The sequence below is a fragment of the Cuculus canorus genome, chromosome 4, assembly GCF_017976375.1.
Source record: "Cuculus canorus isolate bCucCan1 chromosome 4, bCucCan1.pri, whole genome shotgun sequence".
Taxonomy (NCBI): Eukaryota; Metazoa; Chordata; class Aves; order Cuculiformes; family Cuculidae; genus Cuculus; species Cuculus canorus.
In genome coordinates, this window is record NC_071404.1 from 47740194 (window position 1) to 47767599 (window position 27406).

At 48.5% G+C, this 27406-nt stretch overlaps 1 protein-coding gene across 5 annotated transcripts; it reads right to left on the minus strand.

Moving 5' to 3' along the window:
* Positions 1 to 1097: 1097 nt before the first annotated feature.
* PRAG1 (PEAK1 related, kinase-activating pseudokinase 1) lies at positions 1098 to 27406 on the minus strand. Of its 5 annotated transcripts, none has more exons than XM_054066202.1 (7): positions 26965 to 27406; positions 25489 to 25554; positions 23463 to 23857; positions 20225 to 22053; positions 11029 to 11186; positions 6985 to 7718; positions 1098 to 3500 (listed from the first exon to the last, which is right to left on the minus strand). In XM_054066202.1, the coding sequence occupies exons 3-7, from the start codon at positions 23745 to 23747 to the stop codon at positions 2463 to 2465; spliced, it is 4044 nt and encodes a 1347-aa protein (XP_053922177.1). In that variant the 5' UTR covers positions 23748 to 23857; positions 25489 to 25554; positions 26965 to 27406; the 3' UTR covers positions 1098 to 2462. The 5 variants fall into 5 exon arrangements, with proteins under 5 accessions (XP_053922177.1, XP_053922176.1, XP_053922174.1 ...); XM_054066201.1 differs by having other exon boundaries at positions 25448 to 25554; positions 26965 to 27194; XM_054066199.1 differs by lacking the exon at positions 26965 to 27406 and adding an exon at positions 26131 to 26209.

Genomic DNA, 27406 nt, shown 5'->3' on the forward strand with positions numbered 1-27406 from the left:
ACCTGGGCATGGGGAAAGGGACTGGCAGCCTGTCTGGGGGCAGCAGAAGAAACACCCCTTTCCCCATCCAGTAGTACTACAGAGATGCACGGTTCTGCGGTCCTCCCCCAGAAACTGTTTCTTAGCACTGCCCATGCGAACCCCAAACTGTATTTCCAAGTAGATGTCTCCTGCAATACTCACCTCTCATCAAGTAGGTGACAAGCTTGGCCCTCAGGGCATAGGGTCAGTTGTGTCCTCTGCCACATAGGAAAGAGGGATGATCCACCCCCTCCACCATTCTCGCAGAGGATCCTGGATATGGGGGCAAGAACACGTGCTAGGAAAAAGAGGGCTACTGCCCATTGTGTGCTGAGGACAGATGTTTGACTACTTCTTGAGTCCTGCTGAACACCCAAACAAAGCCTTGCAAGCCACTTGCCCCACACAGAATTCCCCCGTTGCCAGCACAGCTTGCATTTTTCATGGCCAGATCCTCTCCCCTTCAGAGCTGTCCTGCAGAGATGCCTCCAACTTATTCCCTACATCATGCTTAGAAACTGAGTCATCTCCTCATCTTATCTTTGAAAAACATGCTGGGCTCCTTCAGGCAGATTTTCTGGCTGTTTATTGACTCTGCTGGTCCATGCGAGACCACATGCAGCAAGCCAGGGCTGGACTTCCCAGGACAACGTGTCCAGGGTGGTCCATGAGACAGTGGTTCCTAAGTCAGAAAGCTCCTGTCACCTATGTATGAGGGAAGTGGGCCCAGGAGTCAGATGCAAGAAAGCCAGCATATAAAAAAAAATAAAAATCTCTGATGGCTGTGGTTGGAGCCATCCCACATTCTTTCAGCAGGCAGGGACGTGCACAGCCTCCTCCCTAAGGGGATCCAGGGAAATTCATTGCAAGTGGGTGCCCAGCCAAGGAACCATCCCCTCCCATCAGTAGCAACCATAGCCAAGCAGATTAAAAAATAAAAAAAAAAAAAAAATCCAGGTGAGAAGCCTGGAAAAGATTCACAGAAAGTGTAAGAACTGTCAAAAAAAAAAGAGGGGAGGAAGGAATTAAAATTTCCCTAAGAACGTAGACTGAATCTGGAGGTAAATCAAGGTGGGAGGAAAGTGCGCATGCATTTCTCCCTGTTTTGAGCTGGGAGAGGTGTAGCTCAGCTAGTCTCATGCTGTGCCCCAAACTCAACCCCTTTCCAAGGGCTGCAGAACTAGTGCCAGGAGCAGGGCAGCTCATCTCTGCCTTGTGTTGGGGTGGAGGAGATTAAAAGCAGCCCACAACCTTTTGGAAAATCATTTTTTCTGAACAGCAGCATGGTCTCTCCAGCAAGATGGGTGGCTGCTATATGTATGGATGGAGGGAGGAAAAGGGGCTGGAGGGAGCCAGGCCAGCTTCTCCCTATTCCATCATGCTGCCCTTGCATTGCATTTGTTGGAGGAGCATGTTCATAGTGCACTCAGCCCTACACATTTCCCATTAAAACTCCAGCAGCAATAAGAGTCTCCCAGACAACAGGCCAGTGGCCCTGGCATTCTACATGCCAGCTAATCTCTTGATAAAGGGGTTAAATAAATGCTAGACACAAGGGACAGGTGAATTACCAGGTGAAGGGAAGGAGCTGGAGGGATGGGGAAGGCAAAGCAACCTGGCCCTGACTTCCCACCACAAAGCCTTGTAGGTGAATTGGGGATTTTCCGTGTCATTAACTTTACAACGGGTAATTCCCAGCATGCAGCATCATCATCATGAACAGACCCATCCTGGGCTCTCTCTCACCCTTTTACAATCAGCAGCCTGCACAGCTGCACCACTAGACAGGAAAGCAATGCTATATTAGTATCTAATGAAGGTAGTAGGCAGCTGATACTGAATAGCCCACAGTGGAAAATACAGCTGATATACAGAAACAAGCAGTAACTTTTGTTTTTTACAGCAAGAAGCAAAATGGACACAAAAACCCACAAAGGACGTGAATTTGAAAGCCCCTCTTCATTCTCCCTTGCAAAGGATCATTATGTGGATTGTTCTTGCTTCCCAGGAGAAGCAGCCAACCGTTCATCCCTGCCACCCACTCTGGAGAGTCACGGTGTTTCGAGGCAGAGGCTCTGATGCTTTAGGAGAGGGTAAGGATCAAAGGCCTGTCCCACAGGCACAGAAATCGACTCAAATGCATTGAGTTCATTAGGAACATGCACACAGGCAGGCAGGAGTTTATTAGTTCACAGACTTACCATACCAAAAAAACAGAAAATAAAAACTCCCCAGAATAGGGGTAGGTCCCCAGTTGTGGCTGCTCACAAATTAACAGTGCTGAAGGTACTAAACATGTCTTGTACACTCTGATAGGAGTGCAGGGCAGGAGCTGAATGTGCATGTGCAGCTGAGAGTCAAACCTCTTGCCTATAAAGGGACTGGGTACCTTTAGCTGCAAGGCAGCTGGGAGCCTTCAGCTGCCTCAGACACGTCCAAGGTCAGAGCAGCTGCAGCAGTTTTAATGTGTGTGAGAGGGATGCCGGCTCAGCAGATGCCAAGTACTGGCAGCACAGCCAGTCCTCCAGTTCAATGCTCCGCTCTGCATCCACAGCCCTCTCCGCAAACTTCATCATGAGCAGGGCACGCTTCATGTCCACCCAGTTCTGAAGCACCCGTCGGAGTGCTTCCTCGTGGCTGAGGGGCTGCTCCGTGAGGTCTTTCCGGGGTCCCCAAAGCAGACACTGCAGCATCCGCTTGGCCTCAGTGATCCGCACGCGCTTAATGGGATCTGCTTCCAGCAGCAGGTGAGCCAGCTGCTGGAGCCCCCGGGAGTAGATGGACAGGCTGGGCAGAGCAGGAAGGTCCTGAGGGCTGTAATCCTGCTCCCTGAGGTGGACCTTCTCCTCAAAGGGGTTGGGCTGGTGCAGTAGCTCGTAGATGAGAATACCAGTCTGAAACTCATCAAACTTCTTGTACTGAGAAGCCGATACGATCTCCGGGGCCAGCCGGGCCTGACTCTTCTTCAGTTTGGAGTCTCCAGTTCCTGGCTTCTGCTTGGCTTTCAAAAAATTGCTGATGATGAGGCGGGGTAAGTGTTTGTCATCTTTGGCTTTCACACAGCTCATGGGGGGCTTGCAGGGGACAAGCAGGAGGTTCTCCAGGCACAGGTCACGATGGATGATGCCATGCTCTTTGAGATGCTCCAAGCCATTGCAGAGCTGGAGGAGCAAGAAGCAAACACGACGTTCGTACAGCTCTGGCTTGGCTTGGTGCAACATCACCGAGTCCCTCACGAAGTCAGCAGTGGTCTGGCTTGGCACCTCCCGGGTAATTACCACCACACAGTCATGCTCGCTGGCAGTGCGGGAGTGATGGAGGCCATCCCCAGGCATGCTTTTCCCCACGTCCGAGGCCAGCAGCATACTAGAGGGGACAGTGGCCACAAAATGCCCACAGTCCTGCTGGATGTTGAAGTGGACTGGCACTGCAGGGCTGCAGTATGAAGCAGCCACCTTGGACTCCTGGGTTTTACAAATCTGTGAGGAGAGACCAAAAGAAAAGCCTGATCAGCCAGTGACAGGGCAGAGACCAGAAGTTCAGAGGTGGGTTTCTAGCCTGAGATTTGCAGATGCTAAGGAAGACATCAGAAGAAGCAGGGCACACCTTGATCCCTTTAGTACTTTAACTATCTCCTGGCTTGAAGATCTTTGTCATCCTGCTATGCTCCAACCTTAGCAACCAGATGTCCGAGTCCCATTTCTGAGCTTGCTTCCTTTGCTAGGCAATGCCTGGTATTTGCAGGAAAGGAGGAAGGTAGTCCTTCCATGAGTAACTTCTGAAGATTTATTTCATTGCCGACAGAAGCTACATAGCTTTTACATCACAGATGTCATCGAGATTCCTCCCTGCAACCCAGGAGACATTTTGCAGAGGGAGAAGCAAAGCCTGTGGCAAAACATGTGCTGCCTCCATCTCCGGGGATGGTTAACATTTGCCCAGATGAGGCCCTGTGCGATCTGATGTGGCTGTGAGGTTGGCCCTGTTTGGAGCGAGGCGTGGACAGACACATCCAACACTTTCTTCCCACCTAACCCTTCTTCAGTCCTAAGTCCTGGAGCCACTTTCACATCCTCCTCAACAGCTCTACTTCCTTGTATAAGTGACTACTCTCAAACCCTTGATCAATGGCTAAGGGAAACCAGCAACAAACTGGTGGTTTTCCCCTAGTGCTGATGAGTAGAATTCAGGAGCTAAAAACAGGCTTAGAAATAAGTGAGAGTGCAGCAAACTTGAGGGAAAAAGCATTTTATAATCTATATGCTCTTAAACCTACATGACTTATATCTACATTTGGTTCTGTATTTTAGCTTTATGACTGCATTAAATGACTAAACAAACTCAAATCCAGGTTTATTCTAAAAGTATCCATTAGCTTATGGGGCCTTCTGGCATTTCCATTATACAATATTTTTTTTCCTTTCTTTTATTTAACAATATATTTGTATCTCACCCACAGGAATCAGCAACAGGCTAAACCCCAGCATAAAAGGTTTTAAACCCTAGAGCGTGCCACTGCCAGTCACAGCATGCGTGCAAAATCAGACAAGAAATCAATTTTGCCTCCCAGTTAAAATAAATGCAAGAATAGAAAGGAGCTGGAAAAGTGGACTGCTTTTGTATTCCTCTAGCAAGGGTTTGAATCTAGGCATTTGCAGGTAATTCACTCAGATGAGGCGATACTGTGAAGACTGGGCATTTCAAATCCCCATTGTCCCCTCTTTTCTAAATAAAAATACCCTGCCATAGCTGCACGCTTATTTTGTGGAAAGACAAGCTTTGGAGAGCTAGGCACACTGCAGATTAACGGAGTGGACTGCAGGAAGATGCAGAAGGTCCTCAAAGGTGAAAGAGGCCTTCCAGCCCTCTGCTGAACAAGCTTGCTTGTTCCTCCCCACATAAGGAAGATGTGCAAGGCTTAGGAAAATGGAAGTCCTGCAAGAGAGGATTCTCTGGAAAAATAACTGCAACCAAACAAAGACAGGTAGATCTTCCCTGGCCAGCCATTCTTCATGATTTTGTCTGCATCAGAGGCGTCCTCCATGCAGCAAGCTCCAAGAAAGAGCCTGGGCCTGGATTAGGTGTGCATCTTTAAGCAGAGAAAGAAGCCAGAGTGTGGAGCACATCTTGGCTTTATTCCTCTAGAGCCATTTCATGTAACTCCGGCTCCTTCCAACTCTTTTATATGTATTCGTGTCTGCTTGTGCACAGCCCAGAGTTTGGCTCCTGCCGCCCAGCATGCTCCCTGGCTCAAGTCAGATCCTCTGCCCATTTTGAGCTCTTCAAGTCTAATTTTAACTACAGCTCTTACATGTCGGAAAGTCTGTACCAGAAGCCAGGAGGGACAGCTAGGAATCAACCAGCTGCAGAGTTTCACAGTTATTCTCTATTTCAGCTACCAAAAGGAAGGTGACACACAAGAACATTGCAGCAGGCGTACACACGCACATGTATAAACACATACACAACTTCACTTTACTCTGGCTACGCTGTCACAGCGTATTGCCCTGTTGGAGTGGTTTTGGCTTTGTTAAGGTGGTCTGCAGCATACCAAGGGCACAGAGTAATCTCACATCACAGGCAAGGACACAAGTGCAGTCCCATTAAGAGGCTGAAATGTGCTGTTTCTGCCTTGGGAAGAATTCATGTGCTACAGCCATAAAGCTGAGCCTCTGAACACCACCTAACATGGCAGGTGACAGCAACAGTCTGTGTGTGCCACAGAGAACCATGTATTGAAAAGGAATACACCAGTTCACCACACAGCCCCCAGGTCTTTCAGGAAGAAGGTTGTGATGGATTTAGGTACAGTACACAAGAGAAGCTGCTGGCTCTGAGTGCTGGACTAGAGGTATTGGTGCAAGACCTCATCTAACTCCACTCTGGCTATTTACAGCCCCCCCACCCCCCGGCTGGGTTGACTATATTTCCTTTAGAATTTCAACGGATTTAAAGCTAACTAAAAGCTTAACTAAAACATCCCCTTGGGGTTCATTATGATGGAAACTATTCAGCAGATATTTCTTCCCCCTCCCCGAGCTTAATGCATCTCTGACGGTGCTTTTTTAGGGAATTACTTCAGGTTTTAAAAACAACCTGAAGAGTAACCAACAATGAGATGCCCCTAGGGTTAAGTCAGAATAGAAATTAAAGGCCCTATGTTCAAGTAGTAGCATGGGTTGAGAACCCAAAATCCATGGAAAGTGCATGAAAGAAGGGCATGAAATGGCTTGGATAAGCTTACTTATGCAAGTTTCAAAGAGCTGAACTATTACACCTCAAGTTTCCCTTTCAAACATGGATTCTATAGAGTCACAGGAAAGTATTTCACACCTGACTTTAAAAGTATGACTAGGTCAGCTTTGCATTGTTTAATCAAGATCTGCAATATTGTAACAACACCTGCAGTTTCAAGATCTTATAAGCACTCACATGGCTTCTGGGCCAGACCTTCCACTTAAAAAGACAGGCAGATGCAAAATTTCTGTCTTTTGAACAGCCTTTCATCATCTTGTGTCATCAGAGGTGAATGCCTGAGTTTACAACACAATATTTGCACAAAGACTTTGAGAGAGAGACTGCCTGAGTCGCACACCCTACTGGATGCAGCAATAAGCATCTGACTGTCATTTGTTACAACAAAATCTACTTCCCCTAATTAACATCTTCAAGACAGGGGAAAAGTGCAGTTTTGGAAAGGGTTTTGCTTGCCAAGCTGTGAGAAAGACAAGTAGGAAAGTGGCCATCGCATACCAATGGTTTTTCTCAAAAGGCATACCGCTAAATCCGCTTCCCACTCTTTCATTCAAATCCACACACCAGAAGCCCTTAAAAAGAAGCTCAAGAGTTCGGTATCGGCTCAGCTACAAACCCCACCCCAGCCTTGGACCCTGCAGCTCTTTTCTTCATCCTCCCAATTGGAAGATGGAGATAAGCCTGGGTACCTGCTTGGTGTGGGCTTACCTTCACAGCATAGGTGGTAGAAGGGTCCTTGGAGCAGGTGGCACAGTAATATATTGCATCCCCTGAATCGCAGCAGGGTTTGTTGCATGCCAGCTTGAAGAGTGACCAATTGTTCTCGCTGAAGTGCAGCTCGTTCTTCTGCTCCCGCATGAAGCAGTCCTCACACTTGGCAACCAGGCGGCGCAAGGACTCAGCGTAGAGGGCCCCAAGTTTGGCATACACTCCCTCTTTGCTGTCGATGTTGCTCAGGAGGTTGTGGAGCTGGAGACTGGAGCCCGATGACACCTGGCTAGATACACTAAGCTGCGAGGAGGAAAGGGACTGCGGGTTTCTGCTGGGGATGCAAGCCCCTGTGCTCTTAGCAGTGGCTGAGCCCCAGTAGCTGTTTCCTTTGGAGACTTTCTCCAGAGACTCAGAGGAGGAGAAAGCGCCAGGGCGGCCTCCCAGGCTGGCCAGGTGGATGTCTGCCTCTCGGAGGCAGACATTGCTCTCGGAGTGGCTGACGTTCAGCCTAGGGCTGGCAGCACCGATTGCTGTGCCTGTAGATGCCTGTCCCCCAAAAAAGCCATCTGGGGAGGACACCGTTCTGCTCACTGTCTTCTTCTGAGGCAGAGGGGGTGGACAGCTGGGGGCAGAGGAGAGACCATCCTCACTGGAGGCAGGAAGGAAAGGGACAGGAGGAAACACTTGACTCTCAGCTGGAGGGGGAGAGTGGTTCGGCTCAGACGAGTGCCCTAGGAGACAGCAACACACAAGAAGATGCCATGAGTGCCTCTCGCAGGTTGGAAGTGCAGGTCCCTCTCCATGTCCCTGCCATCCCCACAGGCTACCTCTCCCAGGGCCCTGTCTGGGAAAAAAGCAGCAAGCCAGATTACTTCTGAACCCAGTTCACAGTCATCCTTTATACGTGACTGCAAAGTTTCTCTGAAGGGGTTAGAGATTTAACCCAGTTTAATACAGCACGTTCACAAAGTAGGCTGCAACCAGCCTTCTAGAGAAAAGCCCCCTCTCCTCAAAACCACTTCCTTACGAACTGCATTCACAGTAGCAAAAACCTAGTAGCGGGTAAATATTTAAGCTGTGATGTCATCCACAAGAAGGTAAAAATGAAGCACTGGGGATATGAGGACATTCTCTTAAACAAAGCCCGTTTCACCTGGGAGCTGCCGCCCAGTGCTTCAGCAGTACAGTGTGATAAGGAGTGACTCAGACTACACAGCTCCGGCTTAAGCACAACCAGAGCAGCCCAGGAGGTAGTTTAAACCTGTCTCTCTGCCTCACACCGGGTAAGGGTCACTGTGTAAGCCTTGGGATTTTGGCAAATTCCATCCCCCTGAACAAATCTGGCCTCTCCTCCCCTGCCTGTCCCCACTACCTACCACTAAACCCCAAGTAGCTCCACATGCCATCTGCACATGGATTGGGAAGTCTGTCTCATTTCACGCAGCTGTAGCAGCTGTTTTCCTACCCTGACCAGGCTGGAGACAGTTAATACAAGTTAATACAGTTGAATGTCATGGAAGAAGAGAAAAGATAAAGATGATTTGCCATTGAAACAAAGAGCAATAATTTCAAGTCACAGGGACAGAATAAATGTGGAGTGGAGGGGTCTGCAGGGGAAATTAAGAGGAGAGAGAGTTATTTCAGAGATTTTTTTACCCAACTTGAATGACAGGGGGACTTGATAAACTTGAGCTCTGCTAACACCTTGCATGCAAATGTAGACGTTGAAATATGCATGGCGGGTTTTGCTCTAAGTAAGCTCAGCAGATAATGGGATCTACTGCTTTCTTTGACTCCAGCTTCCAAAGCTGCAGAGTGGTAGTAAGCCATCCTTCCTCCTCACACAGCTGCTGGTGTGGGTTCAGCTGCCCCACTGAACTTCCTCACAGTAGCTTTCTACTTGCCCCACAGTAACACTGTGGGGCAGTTTCATGTCAGCCCGCAGTAGGTGCTTGTCTCCATCACAAACCTAGTGACTCACCAGCTCTCACACACAGCCTCCAAGCGCAGCTCCCAGCCTGTCCTGGCGTGTCTATGCAGTGTCACACACAGGCTCAAAGCTGCACCAGCTGTGCAGACCAGCCACCCCTGTTAGCTGCTTGCCACCTGAGACTGCATGAGGTAAGGGCTAGCCTGTTTGTGCCAGCATCTGCTCTGGTAGCTGAGAACTATCTGTCCTTGTCTCTCCCTACCAGAGTTTGGTAGCAATGACATAAATTTTCATTTGCCACCTCCGCTGTCAAGGCTATCTGTATGTTCCTGCTACAATATACACACACACTCCCCCCAAGCAGTAGCATTAGGAAACACCCCAGGAATGAGGAGCACTGATTTTGGCTTCTGTGGAAGATAAGCTTCCCATACAAGGCAGTTTCAGCACCTCATTTCTGGCAAGACGCTCAGAAACTGCTCTGTAGGAAATGCTGTGACTCAGCACGTCTCCTGCCCCAGTTCTTGGGTGCTGATCTAACTCCTGTTGGGTCCTTGCCCCATGTGTCTGCCTGCATTTTACACCCAGCCACTGAGCAATTGACTGCTCTCCAGTTTCAGCTGCTCTCCAGCTCCACAATTAACTGTAGAGCCCATGGCTCAACAGAGTTGCATGCCCCAAGGTGTAACAAAACCCCAGACATCTGCATCATAACCTGCCTGGTCCACAGGAAAGATTTCCTCCGTTAAAACTCTGTTGAAATCCACAGGCAGGAATCATTCAGCATGGCATATCTTGCCCCTTTCAGTCCAAGGAGCTTTGATAGAGGATAAAGCCAAGAGGAGTTCTTCAGCTTACACCCCAAGAGCAACTCAACAGAGGCATCTCTGCCAGGACACGCAGCAGAATCCCCATTTTGAGAAGCAAGATTTACTTGACAGTCTCATGGAACAAACGTCATTGCTGGAAGCTTTGGCACACACACCTAGCCCGCAAATGCCAAACTGCTCTTACCATCATTTTTTACATGCTGCTGAGCTCTGCCCCAAGCATAGAGTAATGACTGAAACTCTTTCACAACTTTCCTAACACCTTCAATGTAGAGTACGTCTGCACGTCAAGCGCTTAAAAGCTTCCCTCCCTTCATATTTTAACATCTAACAGCACAGCCAATTATTTTGAGCTTACCTCACTCAGTGATTGACTCTTGCTTGCATCAGCAAGAAAAACTGCATTCAGGTTATTCACTTAAAAACTCAGCTTTCCTGAGACGAGTTGAAACAGTTGCTTCTGTTAGTGGAGGCAGAGAAATCCTCTTGTCTCACATCGTTTTTGACAGCAAACTGCTTCTGTACCCAGCACGTAAAGATCCAATATATGTGAGTTTTTCTTCCCCCTGTACAATTTCCTGGCAGCATGGTCTCACTCTCATAGTCCAAGAGTAGTGGTGGAAAAACAGAGTTTCCAGAGCTCTGGCTCTTAATTTTATTGCTGCACATTGTTGCTCTTGGAAAGACAGAACTTCCACTACACGAAGGTTGCTTTTGCAAAGAAAATACTTTCTGAGCTGCTGAACGTGTTAGTGCATGTCTGAAGTTACACACTGATGAAAAAAGTGACTTCATAGTAAGTATTTTTAATCACCGTTAAATCACACAGGCAGATTTTTTTCCCCTTCAAATAACTGAGGACGTAAGATCACCTCTAGCACAAGAGTCTTTCTGGTACTCCTCAAATCTACAGAGGACTGTCTTTGGCAGGGGCTACTTGTGACCTCATGCAATGTATGAGGCATGAGTAGGATAAGGACAATTGCTTTCAGATGGAGGTTTTATCCAGACCAGAGAAGAGCCATAGCATGAATGATTTTGGCACTTGCCAGATGAGAGAGGAGAAAGGTCCATGATGTTGGCCTGACCTCCACATTTGTCTTAAGTGCATCAAGAGGCAGAAGGCTAAGAGAAATGGAAAGAAGGGCTGCTGGATGAACTAGGTGATGGGACCCTCATGATGCCCGCTCTGAAAACACTGCCCCGGTAGTGAGACTCAGGATGGAGGTAACTCTTTCCTCAGGTCCAATGCTACCCCTCCCACACCCAATCGTCACTTACTGCCATCACTGCCAGTCTGTGTGTCCGAGTCGAGGCTATCAGTCGATCCAGCTGTGAAGCTGACGTGGACGCTCCTGAAAGGTGGGCTGAGGCTCTCAGCAGAGCTGTTGCTGACCCTCTCCAACTCAGCATTATTCGAGTTCATTTTCAGAGTGTGCCTAGAGAGAGTAAAAGAGAAGAGTGAGGAGGGAGATAGCAAAAGATACCCTGCATGCACTTCTGCATGAAGACTCAACTCATGAGCAGCCTTGGTCCCTGCCCATCCGTACAGACATTGTGCAGCCTTGTACCTCACCACAGTACCTCATTCCTCTGCACTTCTTTCTTTCTCCAGCACCAAGGGATTCCATCCCCCCAACACTGCGCAGGTTATAGCCTTGTGGCCCCCATGTGAACCCCGTAAGACAAATCAACTGTGCTGGAGTAGAGAGAGAATCACTAAACCAACAGCATCCAGCCCCAGTCTGTGCCTCCTTTGCCTAGCACATGTGGGGTCCCGGACCACACTCCTCCTTGGCAACCATTACTGGGAAGCGAGGACCCACCAGTATTTGCCTTCAGTAAAGTTCTCAAGGGGAGTAGCATCACTCCCTCCATTTTACCGAAAAGCAGGTTGAGGCTGGGTGTCAGAACCCAATTCCTTCATGGTGGATGCGTAAACGGAAGAAGTGTCCATCCCTAGCACTTGTTGAATCCTCAGTGCATCACAGTAACAACTGACATCTTCCAAAAGAAGCAGCGCATCTACAGAAAACAAGCGTCTGCCAAACTCAGCATCTACCATGCAGCCTTTAATACAAGACCTACGGTTTTCCATGAAGCTTCCATCTAAATAAACAAACCATAAACTGGGCTTACAAGCTACCAGGTCACAGTTTAAGTGATCAGTTGTATGCAAGCAAGACTTTTTGCCAAGATAAAGAATTTCCCCTGCATTTTCTTCAGTTTTTTCCGCCTTGAAAAACAACAGAAACTGTTGAAATCAGGCAGCACATCAGAGCACAAACACTCCTAGCTTTGGTACAGTTTAGACTCTCTATTGGCCAGCAAACAAAGGTTATCGGTCCACATTTTTTAAATAAAGCTGACAATCTGCTGATAAAACTCAACACGCTGTTGATTAAGACTCTGAAACGGTTAGTGGCAGACTCGTGAAAAAGAAAATGGACTTCCACCAGCTATCTTGCTGGAAGGTATCCGGTGTTTCCTAATCAGACAGCTGAATGGCTGCTGAGAAAGACAAACAAAAGACAAATGTTTTCTTGTGGCACTCTGTTCACACGCACAAGATCCCTCCTCTTTCAAAACCCCCAAGCGCAGCAGATGCCACGAGCGATTTTTATTTGAAGACTGAGAAATATATTGTTCCCCATCCAGACAAAGCACTTACTCTCGTGTCCACACCACCACATGGAGAGCAGAGCGCATGAGAAGCCCGGAAGAAACTTCTGCCAGACTTCCTCATTTGCCTGAGCAGCCTCAGTCTAAAAATACTCAGAGGCTGATGAAAATAAGGCTGTAAAAGCTACCTCAGGTATATCTCAAAGACACTGTTCTTGCACCAGCAATTAATTCACCAGAGCAAGGCGCTTGGGGATGATTTACAAAACTTTGCAATGCACCACACAAGTCACAGTTAAAAGTGAAAAGAGAGAGAGAGACACATTGAGGTTTTTTTGTTCTGTTACAATTAATGCTGTTGAAAGGAACAACTGGACTTAAGTCCTTTTTTTTTTTCCCTTATAAAGATATATTTGTATCCTATAACTTTCTTAGATGTTTAACTATTAGTGATTTGAGAGGGGAAAAAAACCCACACACAGATGCGCACCCATGCAGGTACACTGTCTGACCTGGCAAGAATCAAGGAAGCGCTTGAATACATAAGAAAAGAAGGTTTTGCAAGAGAGCCAGTCTCAATTTACATAGATGGAGAGGTTTTCTAACACATTCCTCCTCCACCCCCACCCCAAGAAAAGTTGGTGCATTTCTGTCTCCTTCCCATCACTAAAACACAAATCCGCAGAGCTGCCTTACCATTCCCGCACTCAGAGAGAGATGGGACTTCGCTCGACAGGGTCCAAGGTTCACTGCGTGCAGCCACACCTATTCCTCCAAGCAACCTGGGCACAACGCGACGTCTGCCAGAACTGCGCTGGCTGCTGCCTTTGCTGAGCTTAATGCTGCGGTGAAGTCAGATGTACAGAGAGCCCCGTTTCCTCTCTGTACCGCTGTGACTTATGTAAAATGCAGTTCCTGAATAGCCACACCGAAATAGAAATTGTTTGTGGCTTAAACGACATCCTGCTCTTGTTTCAGATGTTATAGCCAGGCCAGCTAATGCTGCCTGGAAATATCCTTGCTTTACATTTCCCCCTTTTCCTAAGAGCTGCTCAAAGCCCAGGCAGCAGCCTGCACAGATTAATAATACCATCCAATACACCAAAGCATTACCGAAAACAGTTGCTAATGTCAAATGCCCTTTTCAGTAAGATTCCACCCCAAGAGGAGGTGAACCCATGGCTGCAACAACCTGTGGGATCCTGATTTACAAATAACCTGAATTTCCCCTGTTCTAGTAGTGTTCCTTTCCACCACACGTAACTGCAAGGCTGGAGGTGGCTATTCTCTCTCTCACCTTTCCACTAAAGAGTATTGAAAATTAAAAGCATCAACTTATCTTAAACCTGAAGAAATCACAGTGATGGTTCCGCTACCCCCTCTCCCACTGGCTTGCTAACATCTGTGGGCTCCTCTTCCCTTCACAAAGATGCAGCAGTAGTTAATTTAGCTGCATTTCAAAAAGTCCATGCTCAGCACCAGAGCCTCCCTCATGCGCCAGTGCATAAAAAACAAGCCACCAGAGTCAGCTCTCCCAATCTAATGACTGAAAAAGACAGGATTTCCAGCTCTTTAACTATTCTGGTGGCTTTAAATACACACCAATTACTCAACATCCTCCACGTAACATACTGCCATATTCAGGCAACCCTTCCTGTTCACTACTCTCCAGTTTTCCCATCCTACACAGCTTCATCCAGCTGCTTTTCCACACTATTCCCACAGTTCTGCCTAAAATAAGTCAACAATGAAAACAGCAGTCTTGTTAAAGTAAAAAAAAAAAACCAACCAGTAAACAACACCCCCCCAACCAGTTTGGAGTTCTATAACATTGCAAAGGGACCTGGACCATTTGCTACACCTCATGTTGCATCTCCAGCCAAGGCATGCTTTGTCTTTCCCAAGATTCATATTCAAGCAGTAGCCATGTGTTTAATTTCACATTTTTATCAGATTAGGGTCCCACCTTATACTGCTGCAGTATCACCAGCAGCGCTCCTTGTGCTTATCAGAGAGAGAGTGAAGATGGGCAACAAAGCATGGCTCCCATAACTTCAACAGACATATGTGTCTTCTGGATATCACCCCACAGATCCCTTGGACTCTGGGCATGCCTTGGACTCAAATTTCCCACCCGAGATTTGACATGCAGACACAGTTACCTTCCAGAAGTGCAAGGGGCAGGGAGGTTTCGAGAGAGGGAGAAAGGCCACTCAAACTCAAGAGCTGAAAGGCTCTTGTTTGCTCCTTGCCAGCAACTGCCACATGTGCAACCTGTTGGCAGTGGTGGAAGATGCTGGAAGGCATCACAGAGATCCGATCACAAGGAGCACCCGCTCTGCAGCCCCTTCACAGGGGTTACCCAGCCTTGTGCCGGCAGGAGGGCGTCACTCCTTCTCAGCACAGATGACAGGATTTGAACAGATAAGAGAGATGCTGAGTTTTATAAATTATGCAGCAAGGGAAGGAAGCAGAGGAGAATACATACAAACCACCACAAACCAAACCACACTCCAGGAAAAAGCCTGTGGTAATGCCAACAGCACCCACCCTCCCAAAATAAAATACTGGAACTACTGCGCAGCACAGAGAGAAGCCAGACTGCACTACAGCATCAAACACATCACATGACTGGGCATATTACACAAGAGGAAACGCCATTGTACCATATGCTTATCTATTTGCCCAGAGAGGTGGTGGATGCCCCATCCCTGGAAACATTCAAGGTCAGGTTGGATGGGGCTCTGAGCAATCTGATTTAGTTGAAGATGGCCCCACTACTGCAGGGTGGTTGGACAAGACGACCTTCATGATCCCTTCCAATCCAAGCCATTCTGTGATTCTACCATGAAATGTGAACAATTTTATCTTCCTCCTCTCTCCACTGCTGTTTATTCCAACATCTTCCCCTGGATGCACAGGGGTGTTTAAAAAAAAAGCATACAAAAGCTTACAGCACTTGAAGCTTGGATTTGTACCTATCCTTTTGCTGCTAGCTGACAAATGGGGGAAAACCAAAATCAAGGTGAGGGAAAGAAAGGATTTTGAAACGCTCCTAGCTCTTTCCGGAGGACTACACCACTCCCTGCACCAAAAAAGTTTTATGCAGCACAGGTTAAGTTGAAACAAAGATCTGGAGATGCAAAGTGAAATTGAGATGGGGTACAGAATTAAGACCATAGATGGGTCAAAAATCAAATGACTGCACACTCCACTGTAGTGAAGAGGACAATAGTTATAATTTCAATTACCAACACAGTGCTTTTTTTTTAAGTTGCAAGAGAGTAAACTCACAGAAAAGTGAATTACTTTCATTTTCAAAGAAACAATCTCCACTAAAAGACTGGCCAGATAAATCACAACTTTTTTAAAACGATCCATTGGTAGAAGCAACATGAGAAATTCCTGCTTAGCTTCAGACAAAAAACACAGGGGAATCCAAAAGGTTTATTACATCCTCTCTCTCCTGGAGCATGATTCTCTCCTGCTTTAGCCATACTCTCCCTTCTTTGCTTTATTTACTTATTTAATTATTATTTATGGGCAGGGGGTAGTGGTGTGGTGCATTTATTTATTTATTTATTTGTTTATTTATTTACAATAAGAAGCCCAGCTTGTAGCCAGACCAAACACAGCAATTCTCTGCCACCATCCACAAAGAAGGTCAAAATTAGGAACCCAGTTGACATTTGTAATTGCCACAGCATCTCCATGTTGCAAATCTGCTTTTGTTATTAGGGTACACCCTGACACTGAGATCCAGAGAGAAATGAGTGCCTCAGGAACGGTAAGAAAAGGGGAACATTCTGTCTCAGGTGCAGCACTGCTCCATCACAGACAGGTTACTGGCAAGAAACACACAGCACAGTCCCACCAGCCAGCACCACCACCCCAGTGAAGAACAAACCTGGCTCTTTTCCTGGTGATCCAATTCCCAACAACGTCGGGTCTTGTAGCACTTGTTTTCTGTTCCCTCTGGCAATAAGCGGTAGCAGCAGCACCATTTACATTCTATCTTGGCACATCTCAAGCGCATTTGTCCTGACTGTTTTCTGCAGCGGATGTGCCGTGCTACACAACTGTGTTACTCCAAGCGAGCACATTCAGCAAATTTCAGAAGCTATCTACGGCACTGCCTTTTGAAGGTGGCATTAATTATAATGAAAACAGCTCCAGAGCTAGCAGCTTAAGATGCAAAACAGCATTACTGTTTCCTTTCTCTGAGAGGCACACGAAACAAATTAACCATCAGGGTTTTGCAGGCTAGAAGGAATCCTTAAGATCTTTGACCCTGACTCTCTGCATAAGAGAAACATAAATTTCACAAAAGATTCATCCCACGTGCCAAAAAACTGAAGGCCAAAGTCGTCATTGCACATGTAAGTCCAGGGGATCCCAGTTCACCTACTGAGCCCTTTCCATACACCCAACCACCCTCCCAGCTTTTGGAAGAAGACCAGCCACCATCTTTCCTTTCCAATCTCTTTCCTCTTGTAATTCAACTCATTTTCCATTTCATTTCAGACCAAGCATACTTTAAACATCTACAATCTTTCAAACAAGCAGGAGAAAAGGAATGTATGAAGAAACAGTCACAAGAGGAGCAGAGTAGCTGGAAGAAACAGGCACAAATTTATTACTTTCCTTTTTTGAACCAACTTTTAAAACTCCCAAAACTGCTCCTCCCACCATCCTAAGAGACAGCTTACTGCAAAACCAGAGTTTCCTCAGTGCCTGGGAGGAATCTACCCAATAAAAACTTTTTCTCCTTCTAATCGTAAGGACCAATATGAACAAAATAACATCTACAGACTCACCTTTTTTTTTTCTCTGCTTTGAAACTAGTGTGAACATGCATGCAAGTTTTCTTTAAAATGAGCAATTAAGTTTAATTAATTAAGTCAAACAGGCAGGTTTAATTTTCCAGCATGAAATCAAGTACCTTGCTACAGCTTGAGATCACCAAAGAAAAAGGATGTTTACGTGCCTTTCCTGTGGCTGAAATGAACCCTGATTTGCTACACCTCAATCTCCATGACTGTGCGACAACCAGATCTGTGCTGGTTTCGTCTACATCCATCTATCCAAGGAGCCTTTGCAGCTGTGACACCAGAGAATGGCTTGGGCTGATGAGTTCTGTCTCTGTGAGGCACTATGTAAGTGTCACAGAAGTATCCGTGGTGGTTCTTCCATTACAGACAAACATGCCAACGGACTGCCGGGGCCTGGGACAGTATGGCTGTGTCATCTTTTGTATGCAAGACATACCTTCTTCAGGCATTTGGCTGCAGCCTAGGAAGATCAGCAGAGATGTTCCTCCAGCACCAGGTAAGACTTATGTCATGACCCAGACTTGCAAGCAACGACTACCCAGGGTAACACAATTCTGCTATGGTTGTGCACGTAGACATCCCTCCCACTGCCACGTGCAAGTAACAACACCCTGGTTCCTGCATTAACATGCTCAGAGAAGCCACTCTTGAGACAAATATAAGAGCACCCTCAAAGCAAACAAGCAAAGCAACCACTTGGATTCGCATGGGTTGCAAAACCTGCCATCTGATCATATTGCTCCTCAGGCTGGCTGTGCAGGGGTTTGGTAGCTGGAGGGTGGGCTATCCTCTTTGAGTAAGGTGCCCCAAGGCTCAGTTGCAGGCATCAAGGTGTTTAGGAGACAAATACATGCAGCACAACACAGTGCCTAGAGCCACAGGCAGTAAAAGCAATGCCAGCACCTACCTCAGCCACCTGGTAGGGTTTACAGCTCTGCCAGAGCTCCTTATCATGGATGCTACATGTTCCCTGACTTCAGTTTCCATGCCCTCTGTCACACAGGCTTTCTAGCACACAAATGCTTTCAGGATGACTCGGAAGCAACTGTTAAAGTTAAAGCACAGCCCCAACTCACCAGAGGCAAGAAACAGCCCTTGCAAGGAGCAGAAAGTGCTCCGTGCCCCTCAACACAGATCATCATAACGCCATGTGGACGGCAGTAGCAGAGCATGCTTCTGGCTAGCAGCAAAGCTGATCCAAGTCATCCAGACAAGGAGACACTCCAACGCACCAAGGAGCCCCCTGCCTCCACTCTCGGCCCTCATGAAGGCACACAGGAAACCCCGAGCACTGCCAGAGAAGCATCCTCGCCCCTAGTACAAAGGGCTCTGCATGGCTCCTCCATGAGCAGAAGGAGGTCCTAGCACTGCAGGTAGAAGATGCTGCTGAGATATATATTGTTGAACTTGAGTGACACCACCCTTCTGGCCTGCCCAGTGACCTCTGCTCTACAGGGGAAGGAATTGGGTTGAAGAGGACTTTCAGCAGGCACCCTGGCATTATCTAAATGATCACTACTCAACAGCATCACGTCATCTCTGCTGGTCCTCAGCAACACCTCATGGGGCAAATACAACTCCAAACCACATGCTGATAGGAGACACCAAGTGGCAGCAGCCATGAAAGGAAGCTCGCAGGGTCAAAGCTAAAGCACACCTTAGCTTTCTCTGATTTTAAAGGCAACAAAGGTCATCCGTATGTTTACTAGCTCGTGGAATTTTTCTCTGACTCCAGCAGGCACTTAGCATCACAGCAGGAAGCCCAGCATTAAGAACTAAAGCCTCTTGTTCAACTTTTTCCTTTCCTTAAGGAACCTAATTTGTTCACCACTTGGTCCATTTAAAACACTACTTCCCTGGGCCATACAACCCTAAAAACATGGAAAATTCAGTGTAAGAACAAACAGAGGATGGGCCAAACTCAACCACAGTCTCAACCTGGAGGTCACTGATGCCAACACGTAAGCTTGACCAGGGACCCCAAGAGCAAGTCGTCCTCTGAACACCCACTCCTTCTGCTCTCAACTTTTAAATCAAGGAGCTGGAGTAAAATCTGTTGTGAAAAGCACAGTTCCAGGTAACAAAATTTATGCGTGCAATAAAGCACATATAGGACACCCGCACAGTGTTGGAGTATCCCTCCCCAGTATGCTCAGACAACCAAATCTATTAGTTGCATGGAAAGAAAATAAATTTTTCGTCGTCTATTTTTTCTCTTTTTTCTTACGTTCCTTTTTCTTTTTTTTTTTTATGTTTCTTTTTTATTTTTGTGATACACACAGCTGCAGATACTGAATGCACACAAAGCATTGGAAGCCTGGTTTTTTAATTGCTTAAAAGAGCTACTTCCTTTCCAGATGGACAGCTTTCCCTCATTCACATTTGTTTTCTAGCGCCTGCTGTCACCCTGTGAGCAAACTTGACTTCCAGGGGAGTGGAGAGGGAAAGGCTGCCTGAAGCCAGGCGATGCCAAACACCTCCTTACACTCAAAGAGTCCTCCTGGGAAATGGCAGCTTCAAGAGTTAACATCAAAAGCAAAAAGACATTACAGCCAAACTGAAAGTGAGGATTTTGGAGTCCCTTGCTTTTAGCACCAAGAGAAGTTGCCTGGTTCCACCTACAAGTGGAGCACACAGCCTTAGATTTTCTATCCTATTCCACACCAAGGAACTGTGCCAAGACAGAATTAAGCTGATCCGGGAAACATCAGCCATCCCGGGCACAGGAGCAAGCTTGTTCTCACTTGATTATTGGGACCCAAGGCTGTACCATGCTGCCCTGAAGGGCTTTTGCAAGTATACTTGGCAATCACACCAGGATTTGCAAAGATATGACAGTTTTTCAGAGTAAAAATGTTAAGTAGTTTTTCAGCCATGCAGTCACCTTTGATACTCCTGAAAGCCCACCTTTAAACAGAAAAGGAATGAAAAAGAACAGAAAGCACCTCCTCGTCAATCAATCCCTGAAAAAAAACATCCCAACTGCAAATGAACCAAGCACACACTCACTCACAGAGCTGTACCTGGACTGCTTCTTCGGTGGTGGTGGCGGTGGTGCAAACTCCACACCACTGTCCTTGTCTTTAGGGAAATCAAAGGAGAAAGACAATGATTTGCTGATCCCAGTCTGGCTCTCCCGCACTGGACATTCACCCACGAGGTCGGCACAAGCTTTTCCATTCTTAGCTCCCATTGTCCATGGGTGGGTTAAGAGCTCCTGTTCCTCCACCTCCTCTTGCTCCTCCTCCTCCTCCTCTATCCGGCACTGCTTGGTCCATGCTGGGGTGTAGTATTTCTGCCTCCTGTCACAGGAAGGGCCTGTCAGGCTTCTGCTGGACTCTTCCACAGCGACGCCATTGACATGAGTGCACAGAGAAGGGGATGCCCCAAAGGCACCTGTATCAGTATAGCTCCTGGGCAGCAGCTGAACGGCAGCTCCATCGTGGCTGTTCTCATCACCAAACTTTGACACATGGGAGCTTACTGTGGGAACACGGTTTCCCTCACTGGCCAGCTGGCTGGTTTTGGACATCTTTGGGGGAATGGCTGGACCCTCCGCAACTGAAGTCTTGGCAGGAGCTGCCAGATGAAATCTCATGCTGTTTTCACTTCCAGGTGCTTGAAAAATCTCTCCAGGCTCAATGGCAGGTGATGAAGTCCCAAATTCAGGATGGGAGGTGGGACTCATGCACGGCCACTGAACTCCCACTGCTGAGTCAGGGCTGCTGAGGAATATTGTCTTGTGATCATCCTCTGTGTGTGCGGTCATGATAGTTATCTTTGCCGCCACCTGGCTAGTGGAGTCCTGGTATTCCTTCTCACCACCCAGAGCCCAACTACCATCCCTCCACATCCCATCAGCTTGCTCCTTGGTGATGCCACGGGGCAGCTTCTCTGCTTTTGCCTGTCCGCCAACAGCCTTCAGCTGCACCTTCTTCCTCTTGGTGCTCTCGGCATAGATGGGATCACCGCGGGTTGGCTCAGCAAGGCGAGGGCACTGTGGCTCCACCAAAGCCTGTTGAGGAGTGTTTGAACCCTCAGTGACAGAAGACTCTACGGGGAGAGGCAAGTCCTCATCGTCATGGGACAATGCAAAGACAGCTGCCTTGTTGCTCCCTGTGCTCTCAGAGGGGACAGCAGGGTCAGCGTGGAGAGCCAACTTTCTCCTCTCTGAACACGCAGTATAGGGGAGAGGATCACTCTGGTCTTTTGTGATGCAGAAGGCGACGTTCACAGCCCTGCGCTCCTCTTCATTGAGCTTCACTGCCCTTTCACTTGGCCTGGGAATCTCAGGAGCATTCTGCTGCCTCCATCTGCACAGAGCAGGGCTCTGCTTCTCGCACCAGGCACCATTTCCCTCCACGCAGCGTGGCTCCTGTGAGGCCGGGCGCTCTTTGTGGCAGTCCGTGATTGAACAGTACTCACCTCCTTCACTTTCGAAGCTGGAGGAGAGGCGACCACAGTCACCCTCCAAGGGAAGCACTGCTCCTTCTCTGGCTTGGGCAGAAGGGTTTCTGCTGGAGCTTGAGGTGCTTCTTTCTTCCAAGGCAGAGAGATTAGGGCTGGGGTCCTGATGTGGCAGGGCAAACTTGTCTTTGGTTCTGTCCTCCTGCTTGCCCACCTCATCCACAAACACCAGGCTGTGGATGGAGACATTTCTCTCCACTCGACTCTCCAGGCTGTGCAGGCCCACCATGGAGTAGCTAGGAGGACAGCAAGACAAGCAGTCACTTGGCGGGTTGTGAAGGAAGGGCTTTCTCACACCACTGTTGCCAAAATTGTTGAGGCAGATCCGCTGTGCATCTCCTGATTTCAGAAGGAGATGTTTGCCAGAAACCATGCCCCAGCTGACCTGCACAGGCCAAAGAGACAAATGTGCTGTCAAGATGAGCAAATGGAAATTGAAAGAAAAATATTTGAAAGAAAAGAAAAAGCCCAGCTTCACAGAAAAGTACTCTGGCATTCACAGTCTGTTTTGCTCTATGCTCATCTCACCAATAACTACCGCAAACCTTTTCTACTTAAATTACACTTGTCCTATTTCCTGGACCCTTTGCAACCCTCACATTACCAACAATGCCTTATTTCAGTGCATTGCCATTCTCCTTCCTCTTTCTGTAGGTTCACTGCCAGAAACGTGTCCGACCTGTCATCCTGTCTGCGAATCACCCTGCAATTAAAGACTCAGAGAGGGAAGGAATATTGGTACCTCCCTCTGCTTATTTTCATTTAATTTTCTTTCATTTCATTTCACACTGCTGCTCTAGAGTCACATGCTCTGGAGCATAGATGAGGACTACCACAGGTTATCCTGGGATAGCAGCTTGGCTACGCTCAGCAGTAGGGACTGCGGACCAGGTGGGGAAATGTATCCGAAATCTCTTCATCAGGGGTAGAATTATCCTGCTTGCCAAGGAAGCGGAGGAGTGGGAGAGGCACAGCGTAACACGTGCCTGTGAAACAACCTCCAGCCCCAGGATGGCAGAACCTGCTCCTGCTGCATAAACCTCAGCTTTGGGCCAAATCCACGTGCACAGATCAAACCCCTTTGACGGCAGCAGCCTGCACTCATGTGGCATTTATCCCTAAAGGAGAAGCGATAGAGAGCAACGGGAAGCTACGAAGAAAGATGGCACGCCCTTACTCTCCTCTGTGGCAAGGGGAGGAGATACAAGCACACCTAAGCCACGGACAGGGTGACAGCAGCCCGGGCTTCACCCTGCATGGCTGAGGCAGTGCTGACATCAACCTGTCAGCAATGAGAATGAACCAGCCACCTAGATTGTAACTCACGCCATCCGGGCTTGCCAGTTTGCAGGCAGGCAGCAGCGCTACACCCAGAAGGTGTAGCAGAGGGCACTGCTTTGCGCTACTGCTCTGGCAAAGGCTGGGAGCCTAAGGAGCAGAGCTAGGAAGGCAGGACACTTTCTTCCTCATCCAAGAAGACCATGGATGCAGTTAGCACTGACTGCAACTAGACAACTTCTTTCTAGTATATCTTCCCAGGAAAATAACTTTAACCCGCATCCTCATTTGAAATCCAGAAGTTTCTAAACAAACAACATATTTTTAAGCTCCTTTGCACATGCCTTGTGAGCAACATCCCATTCAGCTTCAGCCAAAGATACTTTGAGAAGCCAGTATGTGGCTTAAAAACCTCAGTCAGGAAAAACAAAAGGAAGGAAACTGTTTTAACAGATATTCCTAGCACTCCCGAGGAGAGGTAAGTAAGTCATGCTTTTTGACTGGATTAATCATTACCTGTGACAGATCTGCATTCATATTCACATCCGCCCACGTGTCAGAAACATCTGAGTTTATCATAGTTGGCTTCACAGCAATTGTTGGCTTTGAGAAGGGTGAGGTATTTACACGTTCGTCTTCCAATGCAGAACTCTCAGGCTTGGTTCTAACTCCATTCAGGAGCACACCACAAGCTCCCACATCTCGGGGTGTTTGCAGCCGATGGGAACTCTTTGGGTTGAAGCAGTTTTTGCAGGAGCCGGGCTTCCAAATGTGTTCCACAAAGTCACTGCACGCAGACATCTTCAAATCCTCGTGGCTCAGACTGAGGGCCCTTTGCGTCTTCTGCACTGTCCTCCACTGCTCATTTTGCGTGTGCTTCCCAGAGCTGCTCTTAAAGATCACCTAGTTATCTGGAAAAGCACAACACTGTCTGATTAGTTTGATTATACCCAAAAATGGGAAGACTTTTAATAGTACAGGTGAGAATTACTCTGCCTTCATTACAAAGGCTTATTGTTTACAAGGCTTTTTTCACAGCTTAGCTAATGCCCACACAATCACTTAAAAAGCCTCAGCTTCTAAGCATAGCTCTGTAATAGAGAAGACATCAAGCAAGCAGCATTCCTATGTGATTTAATTCCCTCTTTAACGAGCCTTGTGCAAGCTTTAGATCAAGGGTAAAAGAAAGAGGTCTTGCAAATAGCTGTTCACAGCCCCACAAGCAGAGCCAGACAGGAAAAATTCCTTCTCCAAAGTGGCATCCTCTCTCTGAAAGATAAAAATGCCTGGAGATACAAGGATCAGAATCAACGACTGTGTAACCAAGGGGACCAGCAACAACCTTCTTTCACCCAGAAGCACCACTGTGATTACTGCCGTGGTACACAAAGGCTTCTCTCCCACCCAGTGCAAAAGAGAAAGGCAATCAGCAAGGCTGGGCCTGGCACTGATTTGAGCAAGTGCCTGGCAGAAAGCTCTTTTCTGGTTTGCCAGGAGCCACAAATAACAGTGTCAGCTTGCTGAAACGATTCATTGTCTGCAAGGGGAGAAACGTTTTGCTCTTGGATTACTTACAAGCAAGGATCTCTTCCCATCTTCCTTCCCCAGGAGGAAATGCCCCAGGAACAAGACATTCCTGCATTCCTGTGCGAGTCAGTCCCCCCCTCAATTGTACTCAGCTAGTAGCTACCTGGAGCTAACAACTTTGGAGATACTTCAGAGGAGGACTCCCACAAAGCTCAGCAGATTAGGGAAGATCAGAAAACACAACTAGATTAGGAAAATTGCACCCGTCTGCTATGGGTGTTAGGGCACACAAGTCCCCCACACGGCTCCTGAGAGTCCTTCCCCACCCAGCCAACTTTAGGTCATCATCTCCTGGCCAGCTGACCCCAGTGTAAAGGCAAAGTAAACCAAGGCTCCTTCCCCAAGGGTCTCTGAGCGAACAGACACTTCTATGCTCCAATCCTGACAGCACAAGAACACAACTTACCAGCCTGATCCTTCAGTGTTTCCTCCACAGAGTCCTACTGCAACACCACCATAGCTACGGACACCTTTGCACCTGCAGGTGCCTTTAAACCAGCCTGCACTTCAGTAAAGCCTCCTGCCCCTGGGTGCAGAGATGCCCAACAATCACCGTATTGCACAGTGAAAAGAAAGAATATTAACAAGAGCTTGTGGGGAGGACAAAGTGAAATGGGGGAAGAGCCACTGACCCACAAGCATCACCCGAATTCAAATATGACCTTTGGGAAGAGAGGCTTTGATCAATTAAAGCATCAGTACCTGCAGATTCCTTCTGTCTGGCAAACTGATACATTAGGATTGGTTTCATGATAGAGCAGGAAAAAAAGGTGAATATTAGTGGGATTCACAAATCAGATTAGCACGTCTCTCCTGTTTTAGACAGGTTTTTCCATGGACTTCACAGAGTTGAAATTAACTGAATGACAGCAAATCGGTCTCGAATGTACCCCGACACTTTCAATAAGATTCACCTTATTTGCAGGGAAGATACTTCTAAAAAATATTGTAGTACCGTGGCTTTGTTTCCTTTCAGATCTTGCAAGCGGTGTCCGGCATCACCCAAAGTTGACCAAGCGTCCTGACGAGAGCCAGCGAAGAGAGCAGGAAAATCAAAGGGAGGGAAGCAGGGATCAGAGCCAGAAAAAACTCGACACTTCTGCTTTAATAATCGGCGCTGCCAACTGCCTTTTAAAGCCCGGGATTTCCCTTTCTGTAGCTGCCGTTCCTCGCCGCCCGGAGCCCGTGCCGGCGGGGAAACCGGCGAAGCCGAAAAGCCGGGTCGGAGGCACCGCGGAGCCGCCGCGCATCCCGGCAAGGACCCTCCGGGAAGGCTGTCGGTTCTCTCGGATACGGATGCTCGGATCCGGCACAGGGATGCTCCGGCGCACAACCCCCCCTCCCCGCCCCAGTCCCAGTCCCCCCAAAGCCAAGAGGCTCCGGCTGCCGGGCGGCTCCCTCGGGACTGGGAAAAGTTTACCGGGCAGGGCGCGCCCGGGGCTCCCGGTGCGCGCTCCCGCCCGCGTGTTCGGCGGGGAGCGGGATCGATACCGGCACGGCCCCAAGCCCCGGCGGCCCCGAACGGCGGCGGGGGGGTCCCTCCTCTCCCTCCCAGCCTGCCTTTGTCAGCCCTGCGCCCGCCCCCCGCCTCGCTCACCGGCTCCGCTCCGCGCCGCTCCCCGCCGCCGCCGCACCGGGCGAGTGCCGATCGCTGCCCCGCGTGGGCCGGGGGGCAGCACCGCCCCGCCTCCCGGCCCGCCCCCTCGGGGCACGGCGGGGGCAGCAGCACCGGCGGGGGCAGGGCGGCATCCCCCTGGGTAGCGGCCCCTCCGAGGGGTGCGGGCGCCCACGCGGTGTCACTGTCACTGGGTTGGCCCAGAGGGTCCAGGGAGGCGATCCTGCCTCTGTGCTCGGCACCGCTGAGACCGCACCTCGAATACCGTGTTCCGTTCTGGGCCCCTCGCTACGGGAAGGATATTGAGGCTCTGGAGTGTGTCCAGAGAAGAGCAACGAAGCTGGTGAGGGGCTGGAGAACAAGTCTTATGAGGAGCGGCTGAGAGAGCTGGGGGTGTTTAGCCTGGAGAAGAGGAGGCTGAGGGGAGACCTTATTGCTCTCTACAGCTACCTGAAAGGAGGCTGTGGAGAGGAGGGAGCTGGCCTCTTCTCCCGAGTGAGAGGGGACAGGACAAGGGGGAATGGCCTGAAGCTGCACCAGGGGAGGGTCAGACTGGACATCAGGAAAAAAATTTTCACAGAAAGGGTCATGGGGCACAGGCAGAGGCTGCCCAGGGAGGTGGTTGAGTCACCATCCCTGGAGATATTTAAAAGAGAGGTAGATGAGGTGCTCAGGGACATGGTTTAGTGGCAGATAGGAATCGTTGGGCTCAATGATAGACGAGATCTTTTCCAGCCTGGTGATTCTATGATTCTACGAAAAGACCTCTGAGATCATCAAGTCCAACCATATCCATCCACTACTAAATCCACCTACCTCAGCAGCCCAAAGGGTCCTCCACACACACACGTCAACACCAGGCTTGAGGATGGTCCTGGACACAGCTGGAAGACACTGTGAGACAGGGAGTTCAGTCATCCCGAACATGTCCCTGCCCATCACAGGGGGGGTTGGAACTGGATGATCTTTAAGGTCCCTTCCAACCCAAAATAGTCTATAATTCTACAATCCTCGATGATGTTGCCAGACAAAGACATGGTGAAGTTCAGTCCAAGGAGATGCTGTGGAAGGAAGATAAGTTTGCAACAATCAAAAGCAGATTTGACTCCACGGCGCAAAAAAATTCAGAGGGCATCTCAGGAAAATCCCAAACTTCTGTTGGCTTGGAAGGCTGGAGTTCAAAAAAAGGGAGTACAATGAGGTTATGATCCTGGACGCAGTTGGAAGACACTGGGAGACAGAGAGTTCACACGCCCTC